A 27,391-nucleotide genomic window follows, 5' to 3' on the forward strand; every position below is an offset into this window, starting at 1 on the left:
CTGAACTCGGCTTGGCCTGTGATGGTCTGAGGGGGAACGGCCACCGCAATATCCTCCCCAGCGAGGTGGCAACTGCCACCTCTCGAGATTCAGCAAGGGGTCCACATACACTACGAGCAATATGACAATAAATACAAGAACGACGATTCTAATTATGACGATTTTGCCAACGGGAAGTGGTCGGGGTGGGGATGGTTGTCGATGTTGCTGCAGCGATGGCTTGGAAGGAGAAGATGGAAGGAGATTGGTGGTGGTGGTGGTGGTAAGAGGGGGGGTGGGGGTAGTGGTGGTGCGGTAGAGGAGGAGATGGGCTGCGGTGTGGAGGAAGAGGGTAGGCATTGGAAAGGATGAGGAGAGAGGAGGAGGAGGAGGAAGAGGAGGAGAGAGAGAGAGATTACCAATTCACTATTCTTAGCAAACCCATAGGGGGATGGGTCAGTTATGATTGTGTCTCTATATATCAGCAGAGACCATCCATCCTATGGATCCCACACACTCGTTCATATTTATTTTTATATGTACAGTTCCTTGTAATCTTTTTGGGGATACAATTAGAAAGAAAACCTATTGTTAGCATTTATCTTTTTTTATGCGTAAGATTGAAAACCTATTATGTTTTTTCGTGCTGTTATTGTCCCCATGCTTTTTTCATGTCCGTGCTTTTGTCGTGCTATTGCCATGCTCGTGCCACGTTTCACAAATAATATGTCGTTAATGGAATACTCCTTTGGTAGTGTATTGTGTTGAGATTTTTTTGTGCCAATGTCACACATTTTCTTGAACCCCAAACCGATAAAAAAAGTGACAAAATAAAAGTTACTTGATCAAGCCTCATCACCTCGACGTGGGATGGTCCGGGGGGGACCGGCCACCACAATATCCTTCCCAGCGAGGCGGCAACTGCCATCTCTCGGGCTTTGGCAAGGGGTCCACATTCACTACAAATAATATAATTGTAACTATAGCCAAAAGCAGAGTCGCCAAAGATGCGATAAGAATGACGAATCCAATTATGACGATCTTGCTAGCGGGAAGTGGTCGGGGTTGGGGTGGGGATGGTTGTCGCTGTCGTCTCAACGATGGCCTAGAAGGATGCGATGGAGGGGGATCGATGGTGGTGGTGGTGGTGGTGGGAGAGGGAGGCGGTGGTGGGGTTGGGGCAGAGGAGAACGACGACTACGGTGAGGAGGAAGAGGGTAGGCATTGGAAAGGAGGAAGAGAGAGGAGGAGGAGGAGGAGGAGAGAGAGAGAGAGAGAGAGAGTTGACCAATTCACTATTGTAAGCAAACCCAAATGGGTGATGGGGTATTCAGGATTGTGTCCCTATATATATCAGCAGAGACCATCCATTCTACAGATACCACGCACCCGTTCATATTTATTTTTTTATATACAGTTCCTTGTTGTCTTTTTGGTGACACAATTAGATAGAAAAACTATTATTAGCATTTAACTCAGTATTTGAGTAAGATAGAAAACTTATTATGTTTTTTCGTGCTGTTGTTGAGGCCGTGCTTTTCTCGTGCTATTGTCGTGCTCGTGTCACGTTTTCCAAATAATAAGTTGTTAATGGTATACTCCTTTGGTAGTGTCTTGCGTTGAGATTTTGGATTGCCAATGTCATACATTTTCTTAAACCTAGAACCGATCAAAAAAAAAAGAAGAGACAGAATCTAAATTACCTGATCAAGCCTCCTCGGCTTGGCTGTGATGGTCCGACGGGGAACGGCCACCGCGATATCCTCCCCAGCGAGGTGGCAACTACCACCTTTCAGGTTTCAGCAAGGGGTCCACATACACTACGAGTAATATGACTATAAATACAGCAAAACAAGCGTCGCCGAAGATGCTATAAGAATGAGGATTCTAATTATGACGATCTTGCCAACGGGAAGTGGTCGGGGTGGGGATGGTTGTCGGTGTCGCTACTGCGATGGCTTGGAAGGAGAAGATGGAGGGAGATCGGTGGTGGTGGTGGTGGTGGGAGGGGGGGCAGTGGTGTTGCGGCAGAGGAGGAGATGGGCTATAGTGTTGAGGAAGAGGGTAGGCATTGGAAAGGATGAGGAGAGAGCAGAAGGAAGAGAGAGAGAGAGAGAGAGAGATATTACCAATTCACTATTGTTAGCAAACCCATAGGGGGGATGGGTTAATTATGATTGTGTCTCTATATATTAGAAGAGCCCATCCATCCTTTGGATCCCATACACCCGTTCATATTTATTTTTATATGTTTAGTTCCTTGGAATCTTTTTTGTGACACAATTAGAAAGAAAACCTATTGTTAGCATTTAACTTAGTTTATGCGTAAGATTGAAAACCTATTATGTTTTTTCGTGCAGTTTTTGTCCCAATGCTTTTTTCATGCCCGTGCTTTTGTCGTGCTATTGCCATGCTCGTGCCACGTTTCCCAAAAAATATGTCGTTAATGGTATACTCCTTTGGTAGTGTTTTGTGTTGAGATTTTTGTGTGCCAATGTCACACATTTTCTTGAACCCCGAACCGATAAAAAAAAGAGACAAAATAAAATTTACCTGATCAAGCCTCATCGCCTCGACGTGGGACGGTCCGGGGGGGACCAGCCACTGCAATATCCTTCTCAGCGAGGTGGCAACTGCCATCTCTCGGGCTTTAGCAAGGGGTCCACATTCATTACAAGTAATATAACTGTAACTATAGCCAAAACCAGAGTCGCCGACGATGCGATAAGAACAACGATTCCAATTATGATGATCTTGCTAGCGGGAAGTGGTCGGGGGGGGGGGGGGGGGGGGGGGTGAGGATGGTTGTCGCTGCCGTCGCAGCAATGGCCTGGAAGGAGGCGATGGAGAGGGATCGGTAGTGGTGGTGGTGGTGGTGGTGGTGGGAGGGGGAGGCAGTGGTGGGGGTAGGGCAGAGGTGAACGACGACTGCGGTGAGGAGGAAGAGGGTAGGCATTGGAAAGGAGGAAGAGAAAGGACGAGGACAAGTAGGAGAGAGAGTTGATCAATTCACTATTGTAAGCAAACCCAAAGGGGGGATGGGGTACTTAGGATTGTGTCCCTATATATATCAGCAGAGACCATCCATTCTACAGATACCACGCACCAGTTCATATTTATTTTGTATATACAGTTCCTTGTTGTCTTTTTGGTGACACAATTAGATAGAAAAATTATTATTAGCATTTAACTCTGTATTTGAGTAAGATAGAAAACTTATTATGTTTTTTCGTGCTGTTGTTGAGCCCGTGCTTTTCTCGTGCTATTGTCGTGCTCGTGTCACGTTTTCCAAATAATAAGTTGTTAATGGTATACTCCTTTGGTAGTGTCTTGTGTTGAGATTTGGTGTGCAATTGTCACACATTTTCTTGAACCCAGAACCGATCAAAAAAAAGAAGAAGAGACAGAATTCAAATTACCTGATCAAGCCTCATCGGCTTGGCGTGTGATAGTCCGAGGGGGAACGGCCACCGCGATATCCTCCCCAGCGAGGTGGCAACTCTCGAGCTTCAGCAACGGGTCCACATACACTTCGAGTAATATGACTATAAATACCGCAAAACAAGCGTCGCCGAAGATGCTATAAGAACGACAATTTTAATTATGACGATCTTGCCGGTGTGAAGTGGAAGTGGAAGTGGTAGGGGTTGGGGCGGGGATTGTTATCGCTGCCGCCACAGTGATGGCTTGGGAAAGGGGTGGTAGGGGTTGGGGCAGGGATTGTTATCGCTGCCGCCATAGTGATGGCCTGGAAAAGGGGGGGGGGTGTTGCTTGTGGGGTAGAGGATGAGGAGGGTACGCATTGGAAATGAGGAGGAGAAGGAGGTGGTGGAGGAGGAGAGAGAGAGATCACTAATTCACTATTGTAAACAAACCCAAAGGTGGGATGGGGTAGTTAGGATTGTGTCTCTATATATCAGCAGAGACCATCCATTCTACAGATACCACGCACCCGTTCGTATTTATTCTTGTATATATAGTTCCATGTTTTCTTTTTGGTGACTTAATTAGATAGAAAACCTATTATTAGCATTTAACTCAGTTTATGCGTAAGATAGAAAACCTATTATATTTTTTTGTGTCCGTGCTTTTGTCGTGCTATTGCCGTGCTCGTACCATATTTTCCAAATAATATGTCGTTAATGGTATACTTTTTTAGTAGTGTCTTGGGTTGGGATTTTGGAGTGCCAATGTCACACGTTTTATTGAACCCCGAACCGATCATAAAAAAAGAGACAGAATCTAAGTTACCTGATCAAGCCTCCTCAGCTCGGCGTGGGATGGTCCCGGGGGGACCGACAACCGCGATATCCTCCCGGCGAGGCGGCAACTACCACCTCTCAGGCTTCAGTAAGGGGTCCACATTCACTACGAGTAATATAATTGTAACTATAGCTAAAACAAGAGTCGCCGAAGATGCGATAAGAACGACGATTCCAATTATGACGATCTTGCTAGAGGGAAGTGGTCGGGGTGGGGGTGGCGATGGTTGTCGCTGCCGCCGCAGCGATTGCCTCGAAGGAGGCAATGGAGGGGGATCGGTGGTGGTGGTGGTGGTGGTGGGGGGGGGGGGGGGCGGGGGGGGGAGTGGTAGGGGTGGGGCAGAGGAGGAGGAGGGCTGCGGTGAGGAGGAAGAGGGTAAGCATTGGAAATGAGGAAAAGAGAGGTGGATGAGAGAGAGAGTTGACTTATTCACTATTGTAGGCAAACCTAAAGGGGGGTGGGGTATTCAGGATTGCGTCCCTATATATCAGTAGAGACCATCCATCCTACAGATACCATGCACCCGTTTATATTTGTTTTTGTATATACAGTTCCTTGTCTTTTTGGTGACATAATTAGATAGAAAACCTATTATTAGCATTTAACTCGTTATATGAGTAAGATAGAAAACCTATTATGTTTTTTCGTGCTGTTGTTGAGTCCGTGCTTTTCTCGTGCTATTGTCGTGCTCGTGTCACGTTTTCCAAATAATGTCATTAATTGTATGCTCCTTTGGTAGTGTCTTGTGTTGAGATTTTGGTGTGCCAATGTCACACATCTTTTTGAACCCCGAACCGATCAAAAAACAAAAAAGGGACAGAATCCAAATTACCTGATCAAGCCTCCTAGGCTTGGCGTGTGATGGTCCGGTGGGGAACGGCCACCGCGATATCCTCCCCAGCGAGGCGGCAACTGGCACCTCTTGGACTTCAGCAATGGGTCCACTTACATTACGAGTAACATACTGTAACTACCACTAAAACAAGCGTCGCCAAAGATGCTATAAGAACGACGATTTTAATTATGACGATCTTGCCGGAGGGAAGTTGTAGGGGTTGGGGTGGGGATTGTTGTTGCTGCCATCGCAGCGATGGCCTGGAAAGAGGAGATGGAGGGGGATCGGTGGTGGTAGTGGGTGGTTGTGGGGCAGACGAAGAGGAGGGCTGCGGTGAGGAGGAAGAAGGTACGCATTCGAAATGAGGAAGGAGAGAGAGAGAGAGAGAGAGAGAGAGAGAGAGAGAGTTCACCAATTCACTATTGTAAGCAAACCCAAAGGGGGGATAGGGTAGTCAGGATTGTGTCTCTATATATTAGTAGAGACCATCCATTCTACAGATACTTTGCACCCGTTCATATTTATTTTTGTATATATAGTTCCTTGTAGTCTTTTTGGTGACATAATTAGATAGAAAATCAATTATTAGCATTTAACTCAATTTATGCGTAAGATAAAAAACCTAATATGCTTTTTCGTGTTGTTGTTATGCCCTTGTTTTTTTTTGCGCCCGTGCTTTTCTCGTGCTATTGCCATGCTCGTGCCACGTTTTTCAAATAATATGTCGTTAATGGTATAGTCCTTTGGTAGTGTCTTGTGTTGAGATTTTGGTGTGCCAATGTCACACATCTTCTTGAACCCCGAACCGATGAAAATAAAAAAAGAGACGGAATCCTAGTTACCTAATCAAGTCTCGTCGGCTTGGCGTGGGATGATCCGGGGGGGGGTGGATCGGCCACCGCGATATCCTCCCCAGCGAGGTGGCAACTGCCACCTTTCGAGCTTCAGCAAGGGGTCCATATACACTACGATTATACACTACGAGTAATATAACTATAACTACCGCAAAAACAAGCGTCGCCGAACATGCGATAAGAAGAACGATTACAATTATGCCGATCTTGCCAGCGGGAAGTGATCGGAGTGGTGGTGCGGATGGTTGTCACTACCGCCACAGCAATGGCCTGGAAATAGGAGATGGAGGGGGATCGGTGGTGGTGGTGGTGGGGTAGAGGAGGAGGAGGGCTACGGTGAGGAGGAAGAGCCTGGAGGAGGAGGAGGGCTACGGTGAGGAGGAAGAGGGTAAGCATTGGAAAGGAGGAGAGAGAGAGATCACCAATTCACTATTGTAAGCATACCCAAAGGGGGGGATGGGGGATGGGATAGTTAGGATTGTGTCTCTATATATCAGTAGAAACCATCCATCCTACAGATATCACTCACCCGTTCATGTTTATTTTTGTATATATAGTTCCTTGTAGATTTTTTGGTGACATAATTAGATAGAAAACCTATTGTTAGCATTTAACTGATTTTATGCGTAAGATATGCCAGTTTAGATTGACTTTTTCCTTCTAGTACAACACGCTTGTGAATGAATATGAAAATATGCATTGGGTCGCTTGTTCAATTTGATCTTTGTGTCTTTTTTGTCTTAATGTAGTATGGGTTATTTTTGGTATGGTGAGAGGTGTGGATTCGGATTCTGCTGATAGGCAAAGACACCCATGACAAAGGAGGGATGGATTCTACAGATACCCACGCACCCGTTCATATTTATTCTTGTTTAGTTTCTTGTAGTCTTTTTGGTGACATAATTAGATAGAAAACCTATTATTCCATGCTTTGCTTGCTACGATTTCGGTGGTAGGCAATGCTATTGGTTTGTTGATATTGGGTATATCTAGAACTTCTCAGGATGGGTTAATATTTTAGGTTTTAGGGTTTGTAACGACATGGTAGTAGTATTTTACAATTTGTGTTTATATACAATATACTGCTTTGGAATTGAATTAGCATTTAACTCAGTTTATGTGTAAGATATGCCAGTTTAGATTGGTTTTTGCCTTCTGGTACAACATTTCTGCCTTCTGGTACAACACGCTTGTGAATGAATGTGAAAATATGCGTTGGGTAGCTTGTTTAATTTGATCTTTGTGTCATTTTTGTCTTACTGTTGTATGAGTTATTTTTGGTATGGTCAGAGGTGTGGTCAGTCGCAGATGGAGAAGGTGATTTCAAAAGCATGCAAAATATATAGAGTACCTTCTATGATTTTCCACTTATGTTGCCGTCATAATGGAAACTTAGAGCAACCAGTTCTCTTGAACTAATATACAAAAAATGAAAAAGTTAGTATGTTTGGTATTGGAGCTTGTTTGATTGACTTGGATCCTGCAAGTTAAGACCCTTGGTTACTTGAACGCAATATATTCATAATGCAGAAATGAAGGTTGTCAATTTCTGTCTATAGAAAAACGTAGTAGTGGTTGTTTGGAGTCCCAGTGGCTTGGATATGGTGAAAATTAATTAGATTGACGATTGATCCTTTCTATTGCTTTCACGCTCAGTGGATGCGTTATGCTTTATTGTTGTTTTGAGGGCCAGTCTATGGCAAAATTTTTGTGTCTTTCTTGGCACTATGCTTGGTGAAAATAGTTGGTGGGGGATATTGTTGAGTTGGTTTTGTTTTGTAAGGTATTCCAGAAACTTGGATATGAAAAGTTGGGAGTATTTTTCTGTTCCATTGTTCTAAGGGTAGAATGGGTCACGCTGTGAGGTGTTCTTGGGGAAATTTTGGATTGGGACACAATGGGTTCATGTGAATCCACTCAACTTTGAAAAACTTCTACTGTGGAGATCTCGTAATGTTTTGGATTGAGTTGTGTTAAAATTAGTTACAATGGGACAACTTCCATCTACTATCATGTAACAGAGGATGGCCGTCAAAGGGTGCATATTGTTCTATGACTGGTGACACAGAGAGTAGAGAGAGAATAGAACTGGTGGTTATGGTTTGGGGGTTAAGAGAGAGAAAGCATAGTAGGTTTTCATTTTGGGATAAATTTCCTGGTTAAATTTTTCCAATTTTGACAATTTGGGGCAGGGAGAAGTGGGGACTCTTTGTTGTATTCAGCATTTCGGATCAATCAACACAATCAAAAATTGATTGGTCTCGATGCCATTTCTATTGGTTGCTAAACGTGAGTATAGAAGCAATGGGGCACGAATAAACCTGCTTTTCGCCCACCCCTCTGACACCAATTGTTTTCGTCTCATCCAATTGTTTTATATTTTCAAATTCACTTCTTTTTTTTTTGACAAAAGGGAGATGATTTTATTAATCTGAGAGGCAGAAAAACACCTAAACAACAGAGAGAGAGAGAGGAACCCCATGGGGGCAAGGTAGTTATCCATAGACCGAACAAACTACAAGAAAGGACTTTCTTTGCACAAGCATGTGCAGCACTATTATAATTACGTTTGACAAAACTAAATTCACACAACTGAAACGAATCCTTCAATGCTAAACAATCTTGTACCAAAACTGCGATATCAGAAGGTGGATCTTTTGACATGGAACAGCTTCGGACAATCGACTCCACATCCGATTCAATGACAACACGTCCTACATTCAGAGCAACACCCAAATTCATACCATTTCTAATTGTCATAACCTTCCCTTCGCAAGCTGTGGAGAGGTGAGATCTTCATATGACTTAATAAAGACTCCCAAAATGGAGCCGTTCGCATCCTGAGCAATTGCTCCTGTTCCAATAGTGCTTGTTGCCTTTGATACCGTTGCATCAACATCAATTTTTATCATGCCTTCACTTCAAAAAGGGATCCTTATTTTACTCACAGGTAACAACACATTTTTTTTCTTGATACAATACTTATTATTCTATTGAATGTTCCTTGCGATTTTTTTGGGTTTCTATTAATTAATCACACTGAATTTTCCTGGCTACTCAGGTTTAATGGATGACCCAAATTATGAAAATGAGAGTGAAGAAGCTACTTTAATGAAAACTTTCAATGATTGCAGTGGAGAACTCAAAGTGGGAATGAAAGTTTTTTCGAAAGATGAAGCTTACAACCTCTACAATGAGTATGCCTTGAGAAAGAGTTTTAGCATTTGTAGAGGAAACAAGTGTCCAGATTTGAATGGAATCTTACAACAATGTGAATACTTGTGCTCAAAAGCTGGGTATTGCAAAATTGGGAGTATTGGTGAAGTGAAAGAATTTAATCATTTGGAGACAAGAACGGATTGTAGGGCTAGAATTCGATTTACGATTGATAATGGCATTTGGACAATTTCCCACTTGAATGATGATCATAATCACAAGCTTGCAAGTTCAGAAGAGAGGCGAAATTCAAGATCCAAAAGGAAAGTGCTGAAAGCATATGGGGATGTTATCACCTCAATGGTTGTGGCAAGTATAAAACCAACACAATCATATAATTATTTGTCTAAAGAAATTGGGCCAGATTATGTTGGATTTACTAAGGAGGATTGTTATAATTATTTGCATGCGGAGAGGGAAAATCTTATTGAAGCAAGGGATGGACAAAGTGTGATCAATTTTTTCAAGCGTAAGCAAGTTGAGGATCCTATGTTTTTCTACTCAATTCAAGTGGATGAAAAAATGTGACACTCCGGACCACTTTACAATCATACATTTCTTTGGGGTCTACCATTAAGTATATGGATGGCAATGCTAGGCGCTAGCCCTGACATTTGGATTGCACACGCCTGACCGTAAAATTGGTTGCCCACTATGGAGATCGACAGAAAAAATAAAAGACATAAAAATAAAAATAAATAAATAAACAATCAAGGTTACATGTTAGGTTTACAGAAATTTGTTGCCCCATGATGGGGGTTGCCCAAGCCCGTGGACTTGTGGGGCTTACCCCGAGGCCAGATCTATATGGAATCCACAGGAAAATGTGATTGTAAAATGATTCGGAGTACCACATGATGATTCTCCCAAACTATTGAATGCTAATTACTTGGGGAAAAGTCGGTGGCCTGGGTTCTTTGACAATCGTGGGTCGCGGACTAACTTGAAACAGGCCCATGAGAGGTTGAATGACAAAGCCAATCTCAGTCCAATCAGAATCCGGATCCGGATCAGATAGATTAATCTGAACATGTACTCAACATTCATCTCATTCGTTTTTGTGGACTGTGGAGGGCCATGGAGTGGCTCCACTCCTCTCACTTTAGCGGCCCTTAGCAATAAGAATTAATTGGATGCACCTCTGTGGATCTACTATTTTTTGGACAACTATTTCACACAAATGATGAAAACCATTCAATTAATTTAAAATGGTTTTTAAAAGGTTCCTGACAAAAATCAACCCATTCTGATATCGGTAAGGGCTAGAACGATGAAAAGCATATTTGTGTTCCGAAGAATTCGAGTCTTCGCTTGGGGTGTGGTTGTGCCTGCCTTCATACGTTGTTATCACCATTCGACAATCTTCTGATAATCGTTCAACTCTCTTCTTCACTCGACAATTACTTTGCGTACACCGATAATAGCTCCTGCACATGCAGCATAATTGTTGAGAAGGGAAACCAACAACAACCATCTTGCCCATCAAAAAAAAAAACAAACAAACAACAAACATCTTTATTTTATCGTTATCGCTTTCGGGTGCAATATATATTAGTAATCCTTTACGCTTGTTAAGGATAGTTGACAACAAAAGCATCTAGTACAACTTTGAAAAGACTTCAAAAATGTTTGGCTATTATTTTTGTTAAGGAATTGAATCCCACATTGCTTGGGAGTGAAATGGGTGATCACTTAATAACATCTGGAACCTCTCCACTCATTGCCAATTAATTTTGAGATGGATATAAAGTTTCTATAATTTTGCTTAAGAGAAGAAGGAAATTTTATAAATGAATTTTGTAAATCTATTACAAAGATTAAAAAAACTCGAGACAAGATGGCATCAAACCACCCGACAATCATAGGTCGCCCAGAACGAAAGTCAAGATTTGCCCTACACAGCATGAAATAGGGTGGTCTATGTCTTGTCTACGACTCTACAGGTAATTGCCCCAATCATTCCAAGAGAAGAAATAGCTCCCCAAATTCACTATTATACTAAACTGATTTCTCAACGCCCTTATTTTGTGAAATAGCTAGCTTTTCAAACCACTCTAAAATCCATTAAACACGTAAATTCATGTATAAGCACTCATCTTTCTCTTCAAGTCCTCTAAAATAGAGTAGATTAGATTTAACGAATGACAAAAAAAAATAATAATAATAAGTGGCAAATTTTGTAAATCAAGTAGATTTCACAACGAAAAATAATTCTTCTGCCAGCATGAAAATTTTATGAACTACCATTCTCTTCTTTTGTGAAACGTTGCAAGAACGTCAGAAACCACGTGTAAGATACTAACAAATTCAGTGAGAAGAATAACTCAAAATTAATAGTAGAAATCGGCAGATTCGCAGATAGACGAGTATTCTATTGAAGAAATTATAATGAGGTCATTTATTGCTAATTCATCTGGAATGAATATGTCCTACACCCAGATCCAGGAATGCTGCAAAGTAACTCTCCGTAGAGCGTTGTAGTGCACCACCACAGCCGTCCAAAAATGTTTTCAAAGTGATCCGAATAAAAAACTAATGCTTTGTTCGTTTAGCACATTTGGGGGTATTTTAGTTTTGGTAGTGGGTGGAGAGAGAAATAGGGTAATGATTGGAGAGAGGGGGTAATGAGATGGAGAGAGATAGAGAGAGAAAGAAATTAATAATTGAAAAAATAGGGTAATGATTGAAGAAAGATATAGGGTAATGATTGGAAAACAAAGTTAAAACAAAGTAAATATGCTAAACGAACAAGATCTTACTCTTTCAGGAAAAAGCTATAAAACCTTTCCAAAAAGGAGTTTGTGTTTAATTCAGACTATTAATTGCCAAAATGACCGGTCCAAATGCACCTGCGAAGCATTCTACAGGAAGCTGCTTTGCTCACCGCATCCTTGGAATATCCCACACACCCACTCTTTATGCATATACAATAGGATTCCACAAACATGAATGTACCAATATACAATAGGATTCGACAAACACCCAAACATGAATTTGGTGTTGCTCTGAATGTAGACGTGTTCTTATTGAATCGGATGCGGAATCGATTGTCCGAAGCTATTCATGTCAAAAAATCAAATTGTTTAGCTTTGAAGGATTCGTTTCAGTTCGTGTGAATTTAATTTTGTCAAACGTGATATAATAGGGCTGCACATGCTTGTGCAAAGAAAGCTCTTTCTTGTAGTTTGTCCGGTTTGTGGACAACTACCCTTGCCCCTTTCGGGGCTCCTCTCTCTCTGATGATTAGGCGTTTTTCCGCCTTTCAGATTAATAAAATCTTCTTCTCTTTTGTAAAAAAAAAAAAAGGAATATGATTTCAGCACTAGGATTTAGAATATTGTTAGAACAAGATTTTAATTTAGTTAAAACACCAAGATACCAAGCAAGTATATATAAAAAAAAGGAAAGGCAAGAAAGTTCTAGCCCCGTAATAATTAGAGGTGTAAGACTGTCTTATGATTAATATTCCTCTATAAATTTGAATTAGAAAAGTAGCTTGGTGAGCGTTTGGGTTGAATCTTGGGACTAGTACACTATCAATCAAAGTGCACTAGTCCTAGAGATTAAACCCAAGCACTAAAAAACTTTCCTCTTCCAGCTCAACGAGCACCATGAGAATTTGAACGCGTCACGAACTGGGTTGCCAATGAATATGCAAATGGGATTCTAACTCGATCTCTCAAAGACCCAATTGAATCTCTCTCTAGGATGTATACATCTAGAATACGTGAATCTCTCTTTTCTCACCTTTCCTGGAAGAATACCTACATATATATAGCAGGTAAAATAGGAATTAAAGTATACGTAAATTGTAATAATTTTTAAAATAATGACAGTCTCCTTTATTTTGTAACTCGGCATTGATTATTTCCTCATTAATTAATATGTAACGTGTACAATAATGAGAAGATAACGATTGAGATATATGCATATAATGGCTGGTAGGAACACTCCTACCAACCACTTCTTTCTCATATATGTGTGGGGCTCATTCCACAACTAATTCTTATATTTATTTTTTATTAAAATGTTCCAACACTTCATCCTAGTCTTGAACCAATCCTATTATTGATACAGCGGTGCTATGCCACTCCTCATCTTTTACGCTCGTATTCACCGCTCTCAATCTCACCGTCCGTCTTGTTAATTAATGGTATGGATTTTAAAAAATATATCTTCCAAGAAAAAGTTCGAACCTCTTCCTAGAAGAGTTATTTAAAAATTCACCCCGTCTAAAACAATTTTGGATGGTGAGATTGAGAGTGGTAGGGAGAGCAATAAAAGATGCGCGGTGGACGTAGACTTTTCGTGATTGATATCATCATCCTATTCTCCTGAACTTGGATTTTGTTAGCTTATTAGCTATGGAAAAAAAAAAAAAACTATGACTTCAAAATTTTCAACATTGCAATTATATATATCGGGAAAATCTTCACACAGGACATTATACGAACGCAAGCCAGAAAATTACACGAAGTCTTGCATGCACAATAAAAATGAGTTCATCCAACGTATAATCAATTAAATTTCCAAACCCTTTTTACTCCTATCTTGTTTTGTGTTTATGAAAAAGGGGCCCTGGATGGCTGAACAGACACATTCGTATTTACTTAAGGGAAATGATTTTCACAATCTTTTTTTTACAATTTATATTACCTTTTTTTTGTCTTTATTCATATAAATATACAACTTTGCCTGTTGATTGTGTGAAAAAATGTTTGTTGAAAAAAGGGCAATATAATAAATTACGTGGATAAAGACAAAATAAGGAGTGTGAAAATTACACCCTTTTTACTTAATTTTGAGACCGAAGAAAGTACTAATTATTAGGAATCAAGTCTTGGGCTTACGTGCAAAGTAGTACTACTGTCTCTTTTGTTACTCCTACTTCTTTTTCAGATGGGCAAAAGAATTTTATATGAAAAAAATGCATTGAGAGAGTTTCGAAGAGTGAACAAGGACCCTTCTAATGCTACTACTTGCAAAATCTCAATCTACCCCTTTGGCTTCTCGATTTTTAAGTGCATTTAAAAAAAAAAAAAAACTCTTCCAAAAACGAAGCCCGATGTTCCCAAAGCCAACTTGTTGAACCCCCAATATTCACCCGAGATTGGAAAAAGCCCAAACATCAACCGAAGTTACTCAATCCGTCCCGATTTGTTTGTCCATTCTAGAAAATCCAGCTTATTAAAGGGAGCATAATTCAAAGAAGCAGGGCAAAGTAGGAATCTCAAAGGATTTTTTCAATTGATTTTCAAATTATGACAAACAATTTAAGACATTACAAAGTCAAAAAAGAGACAAACAAAATGGGACGGAGTGAGTGTTTTCTCGACAGCCCATACGCCAATACACTAGTTACTACTAATACTTGCAATTAGACAGCCCATACGCCAAATACACTAGTTACTACTAATACTTGCAATTAGTGCAGACCATCTGGAGCACCGAAACGTCACCGGAAAATAACCGCCGCCATCGACGGTTTCTCTTTTTCGCTACCGCAATAGATAGATGCTAACTATGAGGAATTGCATAATTTTCTATCAAGTATATAGTGAAATTCGATGTTCATATCATGACTCGCATCTGCAAACACGTTTTCCCGTGGGCCGATACCCCCAGTCCAGACATTAATTTTATGTTCTGAAAATGTGTTTTTTTTTTGAACACGAGTCACGCGTTAAAATCGTGTTGGAAAATGTGATCATTGTTTGCCCTCTAATTGGTTGCTCTAAAGAAACTTAGAAATTGTGTGTAATTTGTGCATTTTGTTGGATCAAGACTATTTAAAACATCCAAAACCTTAAGAGAAGTATTGGGGCAGAAGAGGAGAGGGGGGAGGTAATTTATAAAGGGGCCTGCTATTCGCAGCCCTCTATTTACTTTCATAGCCCGTTAAAAATTTTCAATTATACTCGAACAGTTAGGTACCGAAATTGAGATATATTTCAGCGTCCAATTACCGAAATATAATATTTTTTTTTTCAACAGATGTTTACCGAAAAATGCATGTTTGGCAGTTGTTCACCGAAAGTTGGAACATATTTTCGACATGTAGTTACCGAAATATAATCTTGTTTTCAACAGCAATTTACCGGAAATGTTATTTATGATTTTCAACAATCATTTACTCGAAATTTAGTGGGCTTACGGGAGTAAATAGAGGGCTGCGAATTAGCGGCGCCCTTTTATAAATTTATGGAACCACACCCCCCCGCTCCTCCCCCCCCCCCCCCCGCCCCCCCGAATAATGGTTGATTGTTTATATGGAGCTGGTGGCGTAAATCTCTCAATTTTGTGAAGCACAAGTTTCAGTAAACCAGAGTTTAGTTTTATTCCATTGGGATATAGTGTACTACTGAGAATCCCTTCGCAATTTTTTTTTTATTAATCTTTAAAATTATTACAAATACCAGAGGGAACAAAGATTAGACGACACCATATCTCTAAACCATTAAGAATAATCCTGTGCCAATTCGAGATTGACAAGATGCCAACCATGAAAATACTTATTAGTGTTGAATATGAGAGCAGAAATATTGAATTCGATTATTCACTACAAGAAAAATTGCATTGGGTGACGAATGGATATCGTCACAAATTGCTTGTTTTTCGTCACAAATAATATAGGTGACGAAAAAAAATTTGTCGACTAAAGGTTGTCGAGGATTCCTACCTGGTGACGAAATCTATTTTTCGTCAACTATAGTGTCTTTGATGACGAAATATTTCGTCATCAAAAAGTGAATAATTGGTGAGGAAATTTTTTTCCTCACTTTTTGTGTTTTTTGACGACGAAATTTTTTGTCATAAATTATTCTTTTTGGCAACGAAAAAATTCGTCATTGATGAGTCTCATCGGTGACGAAAATTTCGTTCGTATTGCAAAAGACATTTTCATATGGGGAAAAAAAACTTTCTTTCTTACTCTTGCTGGGTTTCGAACCCGAGTCTCTTGAGATTTTCGCGCAAGCTCTAACCAACTGCACCACACACACCTTTCAGTAAATTTTTGAAATATCTAATATATAACATATATGTTTAACATAAAAATATATTTCAAATGTAATTTTGAACCTTTAAACATTAAAATTAATAATTTTGATAAACATGAAAGTTGTAGGCAATTGAGTTATTGTTCAAACCCAATTTGAATTATCTCAATCGGAGTTTTTAGTAAAGAGTTATGTTCGAAATACATTTAGTGACAAAGCGCAATTCATAAATTTCGTCACGAAAGGTATCCATTTAATGACGAAATATATTTTTCGTCACTAAAAGCGTTAAAATGGTGACGAAATTATTTTTCGTCACCAAAGTTAAGCATTTGGTGACAAAAAACATATTTCATTACTAAATTGGACTCATTTAGTGACGAATTTTTTTTTTCGTCACCAAATGATTATCTTTGGCGACAAAAAATAATTTCGTCACCTTTTTTTAAGCTTTTGGTGACGAAAAATGTATTTCGTCTCCAAATGGGTACTTTTGGTGACGAAAATATTTTTTTCGTCGCTAAACAGGTATATTTGATGACAAAATTATTTCGTCACGGAAGTTGTCAAAACGGTGACGAATTTATTTTTTCGTCGCCAAATATACTCATTTAGTGACAAAACTAAATTTCGTCACCACTTTTTCGTCACCAATTTTCATTTTTCTTGTAGTGATTGAAATCATTACAATGAGGCCTCTATTTATATAAGAGGAAAGAGCTTAACTATAAAAAGGAAATCATACTGATTAACTATGGAATAAAATTCTCTTAATTACAATCAAATCACAATCTCAAGATCACGATTTGATCGCGGTATTATTTTGTATATGCATTTATTCTAACAAGAACAAGTTCACATCTAAATGAAAAAAACCCCAAACCCTACCAGCGGCAGCAACAAATTAAAACGGTCTTCCCCCTCCAATACCGGCCTCCAACAGCAGCCATCAACATATTATGTCTAATTTCAAACAAGGGTCTCATATAATTGAATATATTCCCTTAAACTATCCTCTTGAAATTCACTCGCCCTCAATATCTCAATGTTCACGGACTTGATGATATTCGAGACCACTAGCAAACAAAGAAGCAAAAGCTTCAGTTTCATGTTTCTTCAACACTACCCCAATCTCAATCCCACCATTGCCATCTCTGGAATCTGAAAGAGAGAAAGCTCCGCTTCTCTCTATCGATACCAGCTCCACCTTCGTTGGCCTCCCCCACGCGAAATCGGTGTTGTAGAACTCAAACCGAGGTGAAGCTGCGAGAGAGAACAAACCCTCCTCCTTCAGTACAGAAAGTAAGCAGGATATCATCTCTTCTGCCCCGTTTAGAACTCCATCATCCAAACCACGTATAGCTTCACCAATTTCCCTAGCTGCTTGGGCAACCCCATAATCTTCCATCAACTTGTGTGTTTCCGCAACTATGATACGACCTGTAATGCAGTTCCCGAAATACGTAGAAGGGATGGGAGGTTCCAAGCGGGCCCTGCAATCAACGCTGATCACAAGTTGAACTTTCTGGGTAGCTAATCTCCGGGTTTTAATTAAGCAAACCCATGTGTAGGCACCTGTTATTGCAAAAGTTGACGGATGGAATGCTGGTTTCTCGGTGTGTTTCTCTTGCCATTTAGCTTCCACCCACTTCTTGATACTCTCTATGTTTGCTTGTGTCAGTTGGAATGTGCCTAACATCATATCCGGCGGAGCTTTCACGTCCCAAATCTCGAGACTTCTGTTGTTGGGTCCATTATGTGCCAACCAGCCGTCCAGGTAAGCTTTTTCGATATCAGATGGGTCGTTGATTATGGCCCTGTCGTAGAACGGAGTTAGTTCAGTCGTAAGAGTTGAGTCATCCCCGTGCCTGCAAATTGAGGCCCATGAATGCATAAACATAGATATGGATTTCCCATCTAACACTGCGTGGTGGGCAGCATAACCTATGGAAAGCCCCGCGTCTGGAAAAAGAGTCACCTGCAAGGCCAGAACTGGTACTGTTGTTTTAGATGCCGGTAAGGAGGGTAGCAAATGATGGAATTTTTCGGCTTCACGAAAAATGCTTCCTGAGAGATGGTGGTAATTGGCTTCAGACTCTGCTACTGTAAGTGAAACAGCATCACCTTCATTGTATTGGACAATTGGTTTGCCAGAATCCGGTGGCCACGTGAGATTTCCAGCGAGTGGCAGATAGTGTTGGAGAGTGGCAGAAAGGGAGTGTTTTAGTTTAGGAAGGATGGTATTTGTGAGTGTTGTTTCCGGATAGGGGAATTCGTAGAAGAATAAGCGCTGATTCGGAGGGAATCTCAACCATAAAACGTCGAAGAATGTGAGAGGAAGCGTTGTTTGGGCGGTTGAGTCAGGGATGCGAGGCATCGGAGCTACCCTGCAAACGTCGAGTAACTTCACCACCGGATCGGATTGTGCCATAAGATAGAGGTACTGGTTGGAGGTGTAGGTGGTGTTAAAGAAGTTTCAGTGATGGAGTGGTTATACAGAGGAAGAATCAACTGGTTAAATGAGTTGAAGTGTTTACCTAAAAATCAAGTGGTTGAAAGCAACATTCACAAAGATGCGCACAGGTTTCTTTATTTGAAGTTGGGTTCTACGATCACGCGATGATATATTTTACAACTTGTTGAATTTTATTCTGCAAATAATTTTTTTTTTTATATCACGTAAGCACCGACAAATCCTACGGGACCTGTGCGATTGAGAATATTATATTAAACTTATCAAGTTTAGATATTTTTTGGGAGTCATGATGTAACGGGCACTGTCGAGCTGTTGCAATCATATATAGTGGACCCGTGGAAGTATGAGTTCGTGATGAAAATGTGTTTGGGTGCTGATCACGTGGATGTTGGCATACCTTTCAACTAGAAAATACTGTTGATTTTGTCACTTTTTTTTTGTTAACGTCATTCTTCTGCAAATGTATTTTTTGTACAAAAATATACTTGCAGAAAAGTAGCGTTAACAAAAAAATTAAGTGGCAAAATTATTTTCCCTAGAAAAATATCAGGAAAAGACGAAAAGAAAAGGAGAAATTGAGTGGACATCAATTGAAGGGAGGTCTTCTTCGCCTGCTCTTGTACGGATGTAAGGAATTTTTGGAGGATCAGATGGCTATCTACTTGACTCGGGAACGGTTATGGTTCAGGAGGACTACCAGACAGCTAGCAAAATAGACAGGGCCTTTTGTCTCTTAGGAAAAGAAAATACTTTAGACACAAATGTGGTAGAGAATGTTGCTTTAAACTAAAAAAAATAAGTACTTATTTTAGATTTGTCAAACTTAAAAATAATACAAATAAAAAATAAATTTTTAATATTTTTTGTACCGTTCAAAAGATCTCAATAAAATTTATATTTTTAGAAAAATTATTTACGTAAATACATAATTTTTAAATTTAAAATTTTCTTTTTAAAAAATAAATACTTATTTTGATTTCCGCAGCGGCCCTAAGTTGAAAAAATCACGGGAAAAAAGTACAGTGAGTTTGGTGAAAAGACCAGACCATGGCAGATGACAATACAAACTCAAACTGGGGAAAAATTGTTCCATGCTCCAAGGGCATAGTCACGTGACGCCCCAACGGCTCTTTGTACCACACAAATATATGTGAACCATTGAAATGTGTGGTGCAGAAAGCTTTGGGGCACCACATAGCCATACCCCGGGGGCATGGAATAATCTCTCCAAACTGGGAGAAAGTACAGTGAGTTTAGATCTTTATTGGCAAGGCCAACTTGCAATAATTTTGAAAAAGACCAAAGTGAATGGCATTGGATTCCTGTACGTGGTCACTAGCTATAGTTGTCTCAATAATTCTCACGTTGACATTTTGTGTGATTTTTCAGAAAATGTGATCCATTATCAATAATTATGAATAAGATTGGAGAATAAATTCTTTACATCGTCGGTGTAAATATTTATTTTCTCCAAATTAATTGTATTGCGCCACGTCGTCATATTTTATTAATTGGGACCACTATTTTAACACGTGTCACAATACAATTGATTTGGAGGAAACAAATGTTTACACCGACGGTGTCAAGAATTTATTCTCATAAGACTGTGATTGGGATTGGATTCCTGTGTTCATTAGCTACTAGCTGTTGTTTGATAGTGTCATAGTGGACATATGATTTTATGTTTTTAAAATGTACTACATGCTTTTTGGTTTTTGAGCGTCGATCAGGTTAAAATTGTGTTTTTTGTTGTCTTGATGAACCTTTCTAAGCTCTGAACTAGAGATGTTAGCAATAATCGTCCATGCTATTTGCCGCTACTCCGTAAGTGAGCATCCTCATAGCCGCCGTAATTTTCTGAAGGGAAGACAAATCAGTTATTTCAACTGCATTTGGTTTTTAGATGAAGTGTGGATCATATGCTTCTACCAAGGTACAACACGAGAAAAAGAGATCGATTCATCCGAAACCTCCTCCTCCTAGACACTTTGGAAATTGTAGGAGGATTGGCTAAGTGTTGTTGTAATAGTGTATTGTGGCCTTCAACTCGCTCATGGACAATAAGTGTACATGTGGCCTTGAACGGAATCCTAACGTCCCAATCGTCTCTGTTTAATGACTTCTTCAAGAGCAATTATTGCCAACGTCTCTAATTCATCATCAGAGTCGGAGTCATCTAGAATCATGTTGAGTAGTCTAATGTCTCTGTGATTTTTATTAGAAGAATACCAAAACCTTTCAGATTATGTGCTAATTATATATATATATATATATATATATAGGAGGCGGATCTATGGACAACTAAACAAACACCCAAACAAACACCCCATCTCAGCCCTCTGTTTCAAGGGCTGAGATTAAATCCCACCCATCTTTAAAATTAATTACACCTTACCCCTTCTCCCATTTCTCACGTTCTTTTGTTCTGCCAGACCACCATCCCGCCAGACCACCATGCCGGCAGCCCCCCACCCCTCCACCGACGGCCGACGGCCGACTAGACCCCGCCGCCGACTTACCCCCCCCCCCCCCCCCCCCCCCCCCTCTCTCTCGCAAGAAAAGGTGGAAGAAATGGAAGGAAATGTCCAATCACGACAAAATCGCAAAAATCGAATTCGCCCACCACCGAAGCTCCATTGCCAAGGTCTCTCTCTCTCTCTCTCTCTCTCTCTCTCTCTCTCTCTCTCCTCCTCCTCCTCCTCCTCTCTCTCTCTCTCTCTCTCTCTCTCTCTCTCTCTCTCTCGATGAGCCCTAGATTTTCCATCTTAGGGTTCCAAAATTTGGGGACCCCAAAAATTAGGGTCCCTAAATTGAGCCCATTTTGAGCCCTAGATAATCACTGTCATTTTCAGCTACAAAGTTTCCATTCATTCATTTTGGCACTCTGGCCATCACCGTCAACTGCAGAACTCTTTGAAACTACTGTCTTGCATTCTTTTGAAACCCATTAAAACCTGTAAAATCCCTCCACAGAGCTTGTCCAGAAGAATGCCCTCGTAAATACAGCCATCAAATTTGCATTTTGGATTGTCCAGGTCTTTGAATCTGGTGGAGTCCTCTTTGTTCACCTCTGGTCCTGTACCGAAGGAGGAGTTAATTTGTTGTTATTCCTGCTGGGGCTGTAGACCGAGTATAGTCGTATCAGATCTAACAACATGCTTTTTGTGGGCCACAACTTATCGTTCAAGTTTATTTCCTCGTTAAAAAAGAGAGAAAGAAAAGGATCTTGTACGTGGAATTTCAATTTTATGCTATGAATTCCAGACACCCTCTTTGGAATTTTTTGCGGTCAGTTTGATTGTCTAAATTAGATGAGTTGATTGTAAAAGTCAATTGTACAAGAAAGCTGGGTAATGAGAAAGGGACAGGAAACCCTTCAGGCATTCTTCTAATTTTCTTAAAGAGTTGTTTTTGTTTCCTGAAAGTCAGATTTTTCCTACTTTTGATTTATATGGCAGCCACAACCTATGGACATTTTGAATAGCAATTTCTTATTTATTCGCATAAACTACTTGTTATTAATTTGAAATGGCCCTATCCTAAGACCTAAGTTATTGTCATTATTCTAGGCAGAAAAAATAGAAGAATATGCACACATCACTCCATTATTTCTGGTTACGCATACTGGGACTTCTCTAAGGAGGTCCTATCTATGTAGGAAGATGTTTTCTGGCATTGAGCCTAATTATGTGGCATTGAGCCTCATTGCAATAGATGAATGAGATAAAAATGCTAACAACTTTGCTGATTTGCAGCTCTGTTTAGATGGGGTGTGGCATTGCAGCAAAGATCGCGACGACGACCAAGAAATAGTGCAGCTCTTTGGAGGGCAAAGAGATGTTTCCCTCCAATTTTCTTTTTTCTTAGGAGGACATAATGATATTGATTACTGATGTCAAATGAATGTCAAGGGTATTATACAAGATGTCATTGTTGGTTGCTGGATGAAATTGTTGTACGGCTCTCCAATGATATTATCCATTCTCTGTCACATGCTGCAGTTGAAGTCAAGCAAGTGCTGCCTAGCCCTAGTGCATTTGGTACTGATTAGTATTTTGGGGAAGTGCCTAAATGTGCTTCATTTTTGTAGAAAGAAGTTGAGGGGATGGTATAGAGCTATATTTTGGGGAAGTGCCTGAATGTACTGATAATAGAGCTATGTTTTTTGTTGGCTGTATTTTGTAGCCTTAATTTGAAACACGAATCTATATGTTGCAGCCTTAATTTGAATAGAAGCTGCAGTTAAAACAAGAATCTGGCTGTATTTTGATCAATGTATTTCGGTTGTTAAACCATAGCATTTGCAGATTGAATGGTTGAGACATGGATACTTGATAACTTGGCAATGGATATTATGGTTTTTGTTGTGTATGGATAACTTGGTAATGGATTTTGGCTTGTGAAAGGTGATTAACCACTTATGAGAAATGTCCGGCGTGGACTTATGCGTAACTTGATGCTATTCCTATTGTTCTTATTGTACTGATTGAGACGCGAGACGTCAGACTATGACCAAAAAAAAGGGAAACTCTGCCAAAAATTTTCTTATTGTACTGACTGAGACGCGAGACGTCGGGTTAGGACCAAAAATAGAGGACATTGTGCCAAATTTTTTTCAAAACCTACCTTTGTGAACGGACACGACACAGACACCGGCATTCCAAATAGTCAATTTCAGCACTTCTAAAACTCAATTTTCTAGCACCTAATGAAGCAAGTGTTACCAACCAAAAATAGGGGAGATTTTGCCGAATTTTTTTCAAAACCTACCTAGTGAACGGACACGGTACGGACATCGGCATTCCAAATAGTCAATTTCAGCACTTCTAAAACTTAATTTTCCAGCACCTAATGAAGCAACTGTTACCAATCAAAAATAGGGGAGACTTTGCCGAATTTTTTTCAAAACCTACCTTGTGAACGGACACGATACGGACACCGGCATTCCAAATACTCAATTTCAGCACTTCTAAAACTCAATTTTTCAGCACCTAATGAAGCAAGTGTTACCAACATTGAGACTTAAGATCATTTGAAGCAAGGCTAGTGCTCGGGGCATAAAAAGAACTTTTATACACTGATCAATTCCACCCAAAAAAAAGAATATAACTTTCTTACATCAATACCAACATTGAAACTGATCCATGAGAATAACTTTCTTACATTCCATTTCATCCCAAAAACTGATCCATAAAATGAACTTTCTTACAGTTAACATAAAAACTGGTCAATTCCATTACATTCAATTCCAAATTTAAAGCACAATAACTACATTACATTACGAAACAAAGCTAACATGCCAAAATACTCTGAGATCATTCAGAGCAATCTGAGCCTTCCTCTTGGTCACTATCTGAACCTTCCACTTCCTCTTCCAAGTCTATTGAATAAAATGACAATTAAAAAAATGACATTAGTAAATAAGAACATCCATGTCCATAAGGAAAATAGAATTAGTAATTGAGTTACCTTTGCTAGTTTTACGCATTGGATTCGAAGGACAAGTTCTCTTATCATGTCCAAATTGAAAGCACATGTGACACTTTCTTTTCTTCTTATTTAATGACATCTCAATACCACTTTTCAATCTTTCGGATTGTGTAGTAGCGGCTTTGCCCTTGACATCCTTTTTCCTACCCTTGCATTGTGAGATGTTCGGATCCAAAAGCAATATCTCAGCCCGCGATGGCTCGATAGATTTCTCATTATCTTTGTCAGCACAAATTTCAATTGGAGACACCTTAGAAACTTTTTGAATCTTCTCAAATAAATCATTCATACCTTCAATAAAAATTGTGTATGCCTCATTTGATGGGGCGGCCAAACAAGCCAATTTCGTAGCTTCTTGACACATATGGCTAAGTCTTAATGCCTCAGATTCTTCTTTGCCATCGTCATGCACCAATCCTTGGGAATCAATTATCCTAAATTTATTGGCCTTTTGCCTCCATCGTGGAAGAATAAAATGTTCCGGTATTTCATCAATGTCTAGTCGGACAAACACTTTCAAAATGTGCGCACACAATATCCCAACAAACTCAAATTGTTGGCATTCACACTTTCCCTCATAGGTTTGCGAATCCAATGTCACCTCAAACTTTTCAAGTTCATCATCTTTTGACTTCACTACGAAAGATTGAAAACTATTGCCATTTCTCACATTTTCAACTTTGTAGTCAAAGACTTTACTCCATGATTCCTTGAACTTGTTGAAGACATTTCTAGTATACACTTTTCCCGCATGCTTCAACAAAAATTCATGGTCATTAACAATCCAAAATTTATGTTCGGACTCAAAATCCTCATCATTTTCCCTTTTCACAATCCTATTCAAGGCTTTCTCATACTTCACCACAAATTCTTTGAGATTTGACGTGTGAGTTACAAAACCATCAAAAAATGAGTTAATACCCTCACTACGTCCGGTAGTATTCATACCGGCAAAGAATGTACCACGATTGTAAACGGGTACCCATGATTCACGAATATCAAATAACCCTTGAAGCCATTTGTTGCTTTCTAACTCGTTTTCCTTCATCAATAACATCCATCTCCCTTCAAAGTCCTCTTTCTTGTATGTCTCCTTAATACAATTTTTTATATCCTTCTTGAATTTCGATCTCTTGTAGTACACTTGTGACAATTTTTCAACAAATTTCTTCTTAATATGCCAAAGACAGAGACGATGACGGGTGTTGGGAAAGACTGTGGCAATAGCTCCTTTCATTCCCAAGTCTTGGTCAGTGATGATAGAAGTTGGAGGACGTCCTCCCATAGCGTCAAGCCATGTCCGAAACAACCATTCAAACGTCACCTCTGTCTCATCTTGTAAAAGTGCACATCCAAACTGTATCGACTGCATGTGATGGTTTACTCCTGTAAATGGTGCGAAAGGCATATCATACTTATTTGTTCGATATGTTGTGTCAAATGTGACCACATCTCCAAAATAATGGTACGCCATGCGAGATCGGGAATCCACCCAAAAAAAATTAACTGCCCTCCCACTTTCATCACATTGAATTGCATAAAAAAAATTGTGGATTATGAGCTTGTTTGTTCTTAAAGTAGTCAAGAACTGATTGTGCATCCCCGCAATCTAGGTCTCTATGCCTCACATTCCTCAAGTGATTGTAGCAGTCTCTACTATCAAAGCCAATGTACTCCCCACCAAAAATTGAAGGAACTTTCGAAATTCCTATAGTTTCTTTATGAAATACCTCAGTCAAATCCTTAACTGCTTTGGGCATGTTTCGATTTGACTTCATTTTCATCCTTTTAGATGGAGTCACTAGTTGGTGGTTGTGACGTTCATCAAAACCTGTTACTTTCCATTTGTAATTCCATTTGTCAAGCATAATCTGCATATGAGCCTCGCATCCACATTTAACGGTTGAACAACTTTTAACTCTTTTCTTTGATATCACTTTCTCTTCTCCGACTGTCTCATCATTCACCTCCACGATACCCTCTTGCTGATTTCTCGCAACATACTTTCCTTCTTTTCCGCAAACAAATAGCACCTTAGTGACTTCATTCGACCGATTTCGTCCTTTGCCTGAAGCTCGAGTACGAATCCAAAATCCATTTTCTTGACCATAACGTTCATAGTATTTCCGTGCTTCTTCAATTGTCTCAAAATACATCCCAATTGTCGGTGTTGCTAAACCTTCCACAATATTATTATCTACAGTCTCGGTATCATCTACTTCGACATCATCTAAACCCACTAACTCCATTGTTCACGCTTCAGTTGCCTGCAAGAAAAAGAAAAGAGATCCATATAGTTATAAGGCAGATGATACTTTTTTGCTTCTTTGTAAAGTAATTAAGATGTGTATTTTTTCTTTTAAGGTCTCACGTTCGATACCTCTCATGTATCATCAACTCTTATGAGTTCGTCTATATAGGGCATTACCGTAATTTTAAACGGGCTATGTGTCAGCAAACGATAAAATTGAGTCCCTAGAAAATAGTCAATGTATGCATAAACTAACACAAATGTCTTTTTCTTTTCTTAATTCAAAGAGTAAATCCTTATTATGTTTCCAATGTTGTTAGGGTTCAACAACATTGGGTGGCACAACCAAGAGATTTTGAAATACAGTCATATTCACAAGCTACATTAGCCATAAATAGTTGTACTTAACTGCTGCTAATGGTTGGCCCTCCACGTATGTATGTATTTATATTGGTTTATTACCTCATGAAAATCGAATATGAGTATGTCATACATAGGCAAAATCTTTTTGAGATCTAAAGATAAAATCATATTCAACTAAATATAAGGGGTTGGCCCGCTGGTCAAGATCTAGGAATCAATCAAAATTATATAGCAAGTTAGCTAATCTATCCATGTGAATTCGACACTCGGATTTCACTACTAATCTTTTGAGTATGACAGTACAACACGATCACCTCACCTTAATCTACTTTTTCACTTGGGATGACACAATCACCCCGCATGGAGGGGCCTGGGTCACTGAACAATCTCTCCCTAAATCCACTCCAGGTTTTGAATTTGGGCCTAAGAACCGGTTCAAAAGTAAAACTACCTACCAAAAAATGAGACCCAGCCCAATTTAGTTTTCTTTTGTTAGCCCGTAATCCTCTTTCACGTTAACGTTTTCCATGTACGCGCGCATTTTTGAAAAATGCATTTTTGGAAAATCCCTTCTGTACCTCGAGTAGAGAGGTGGTGGGTCGGCGTCGACGGAGTCTCGTCAGTCGTTGGTTGAAGTGCAGGCAGCGGGGGACTGAGGGGCGTCGG

At 39.7% G+C, this 27,391-nt stretch overlaps 4 protein-coding genes across 4 annotated transcripts; 1 reads left to right on the forward strand and 3 right to left on the reverse strand.

The window, feature by feature from the left end:
• Window positions 1-8,841: 8,841 nt before the first annotated feature.
• Window positions 8,842-9,675, forward strand: LOC131302777 (protein FAR1-RELATED SEQUENCE 3-like). The gene is made up of 2 exons (XM_058329577.1): window positions 8,842-8,881; window positions 8,993-9,675. Exons 1-2 carry the CDS (start codon window positions 8,842-8,844, stop codon window positions 9,673-9,675), a joined length of 723 nt encoding a protein of 240 aa, XP_058185560.1.
• A 7,202-nt stretch (window positions 9,676-16,877) lies between these two features.
• Window positions 16,878-18,741, reverse strand: LOC131304460 (malonyl-CoA:anthocyanidin 5-O-glucoside-6''-O-malonyltransferase-like). Its single transcript, XM_058331699.1, has one exon. The coding sequence runs from the start codon at window positions 18,574-18,576 to the stop codon at window positions 17,188-17,190; it is 1,389 nt and encodes a 462-aa protein (XP_058187682.1). The 5' UTR covers window positions 18,577-18,741; the 3' UTR covers window positions 16,878-17,187.
• Window positions 18,742-23,761: 5,020 nt separating this feature from the next.
• LOC131304464 (protein FAR1-RELATED SEQUENCE 11-like) lies at window positions 23,762-26,360 on the reverse strand. Its single transcript, XM_058331705.1, has 2 exons — window positions 25,842-26,360; window positions 23,762-23,930 (listed from the first exon to the last, which is right to left on the reverse strand). Exons 1-2 carry the CDS (start codon window positions 26,358-26,360, stop codon window positions 23,913-23,915), a joined length of 537 nt encoding a protein of 178 aa, XP_058187688.1. The 3' UTR covers window positions 23,762-23,912.
• LOC131304463 (protein FAR1-RELATED SEQUENCE 5-like) lies at window positions 23,849-25,848 on the reverse strand. The gene is made up of 2 exons (XM_058331702.1): window positions 24,091-25,848; window positions 23,849-24,001 (listed from the first exon to the last, which is right to left on the reverse strand). Exons 1-2 carry the CDS (start codon window positions 25,709-25,711, stop codon window positions 23,937-23,939), a joined length of 1,686 nt encoding a protein of 561 aa, XP_058187685.1. The 5' UTR covers window positions 25,712-25,848; the 3' UTR covers window positions 23,849-23,936.
• Window positions 26,361-27,391: the final 1,031 nt, after the last annotated feature.

Source organism: Rhododendron vialii, chromosome 10a (genome assembly GCF_030253575.1).
Source record: "Rhododendron vialii isolate Sample 1 chromosome 10a, ASM3025357v1".
Classification (NCBI taxonomy): Eukaryota; Viridiplantae; Streptophyta; class Magnoliopsida; order Ericales; family Ericaceae; genus Rhododendron; species Rhododendron vialii.

Coding starts and splice junctions, on each gene's coding strand:
- LOC131302777 (XM_058329577.1), top strand. CDS start 8,842: ATGCCTTCACTTCAAAAAGGGATCCTTATTTTACTCACAG. Junction 8,882..8,992: donor GATCCTTATTTTACTCACAG/GTAACAACACAT, acceptor CTGGCTACTCAG/GTTTAATGGATGACCCAAAT.
- LOC131304460 (XM_058331699.1), bottom strand. CDS start 18,576: ATGGCACAATCCGATCCGGTGGTGAAGTTACTCGACGTTTGCAGGGTA.
- LOC131304463 (XM_058331702.1), bottom strand. CDS start 25,711: ATGCACAATCAGTTCTTGACTACTTTAAGAACAAACAAGCTCATAATC. Junction 24,002..24,090: donor AATGCGTAAAACTAGCAAAG/GTAACTCAATTA, acceptor TTTATTCAATAG/ACTTGGAAGAGGAAGTGGAA.
- LOC131304464 (XM_058331705.1), bottom strand. CDS start 26,360: ATGGAGTTAGTGGGTTTAGATGATGTCGAAGTAGATGATACCGAGACT.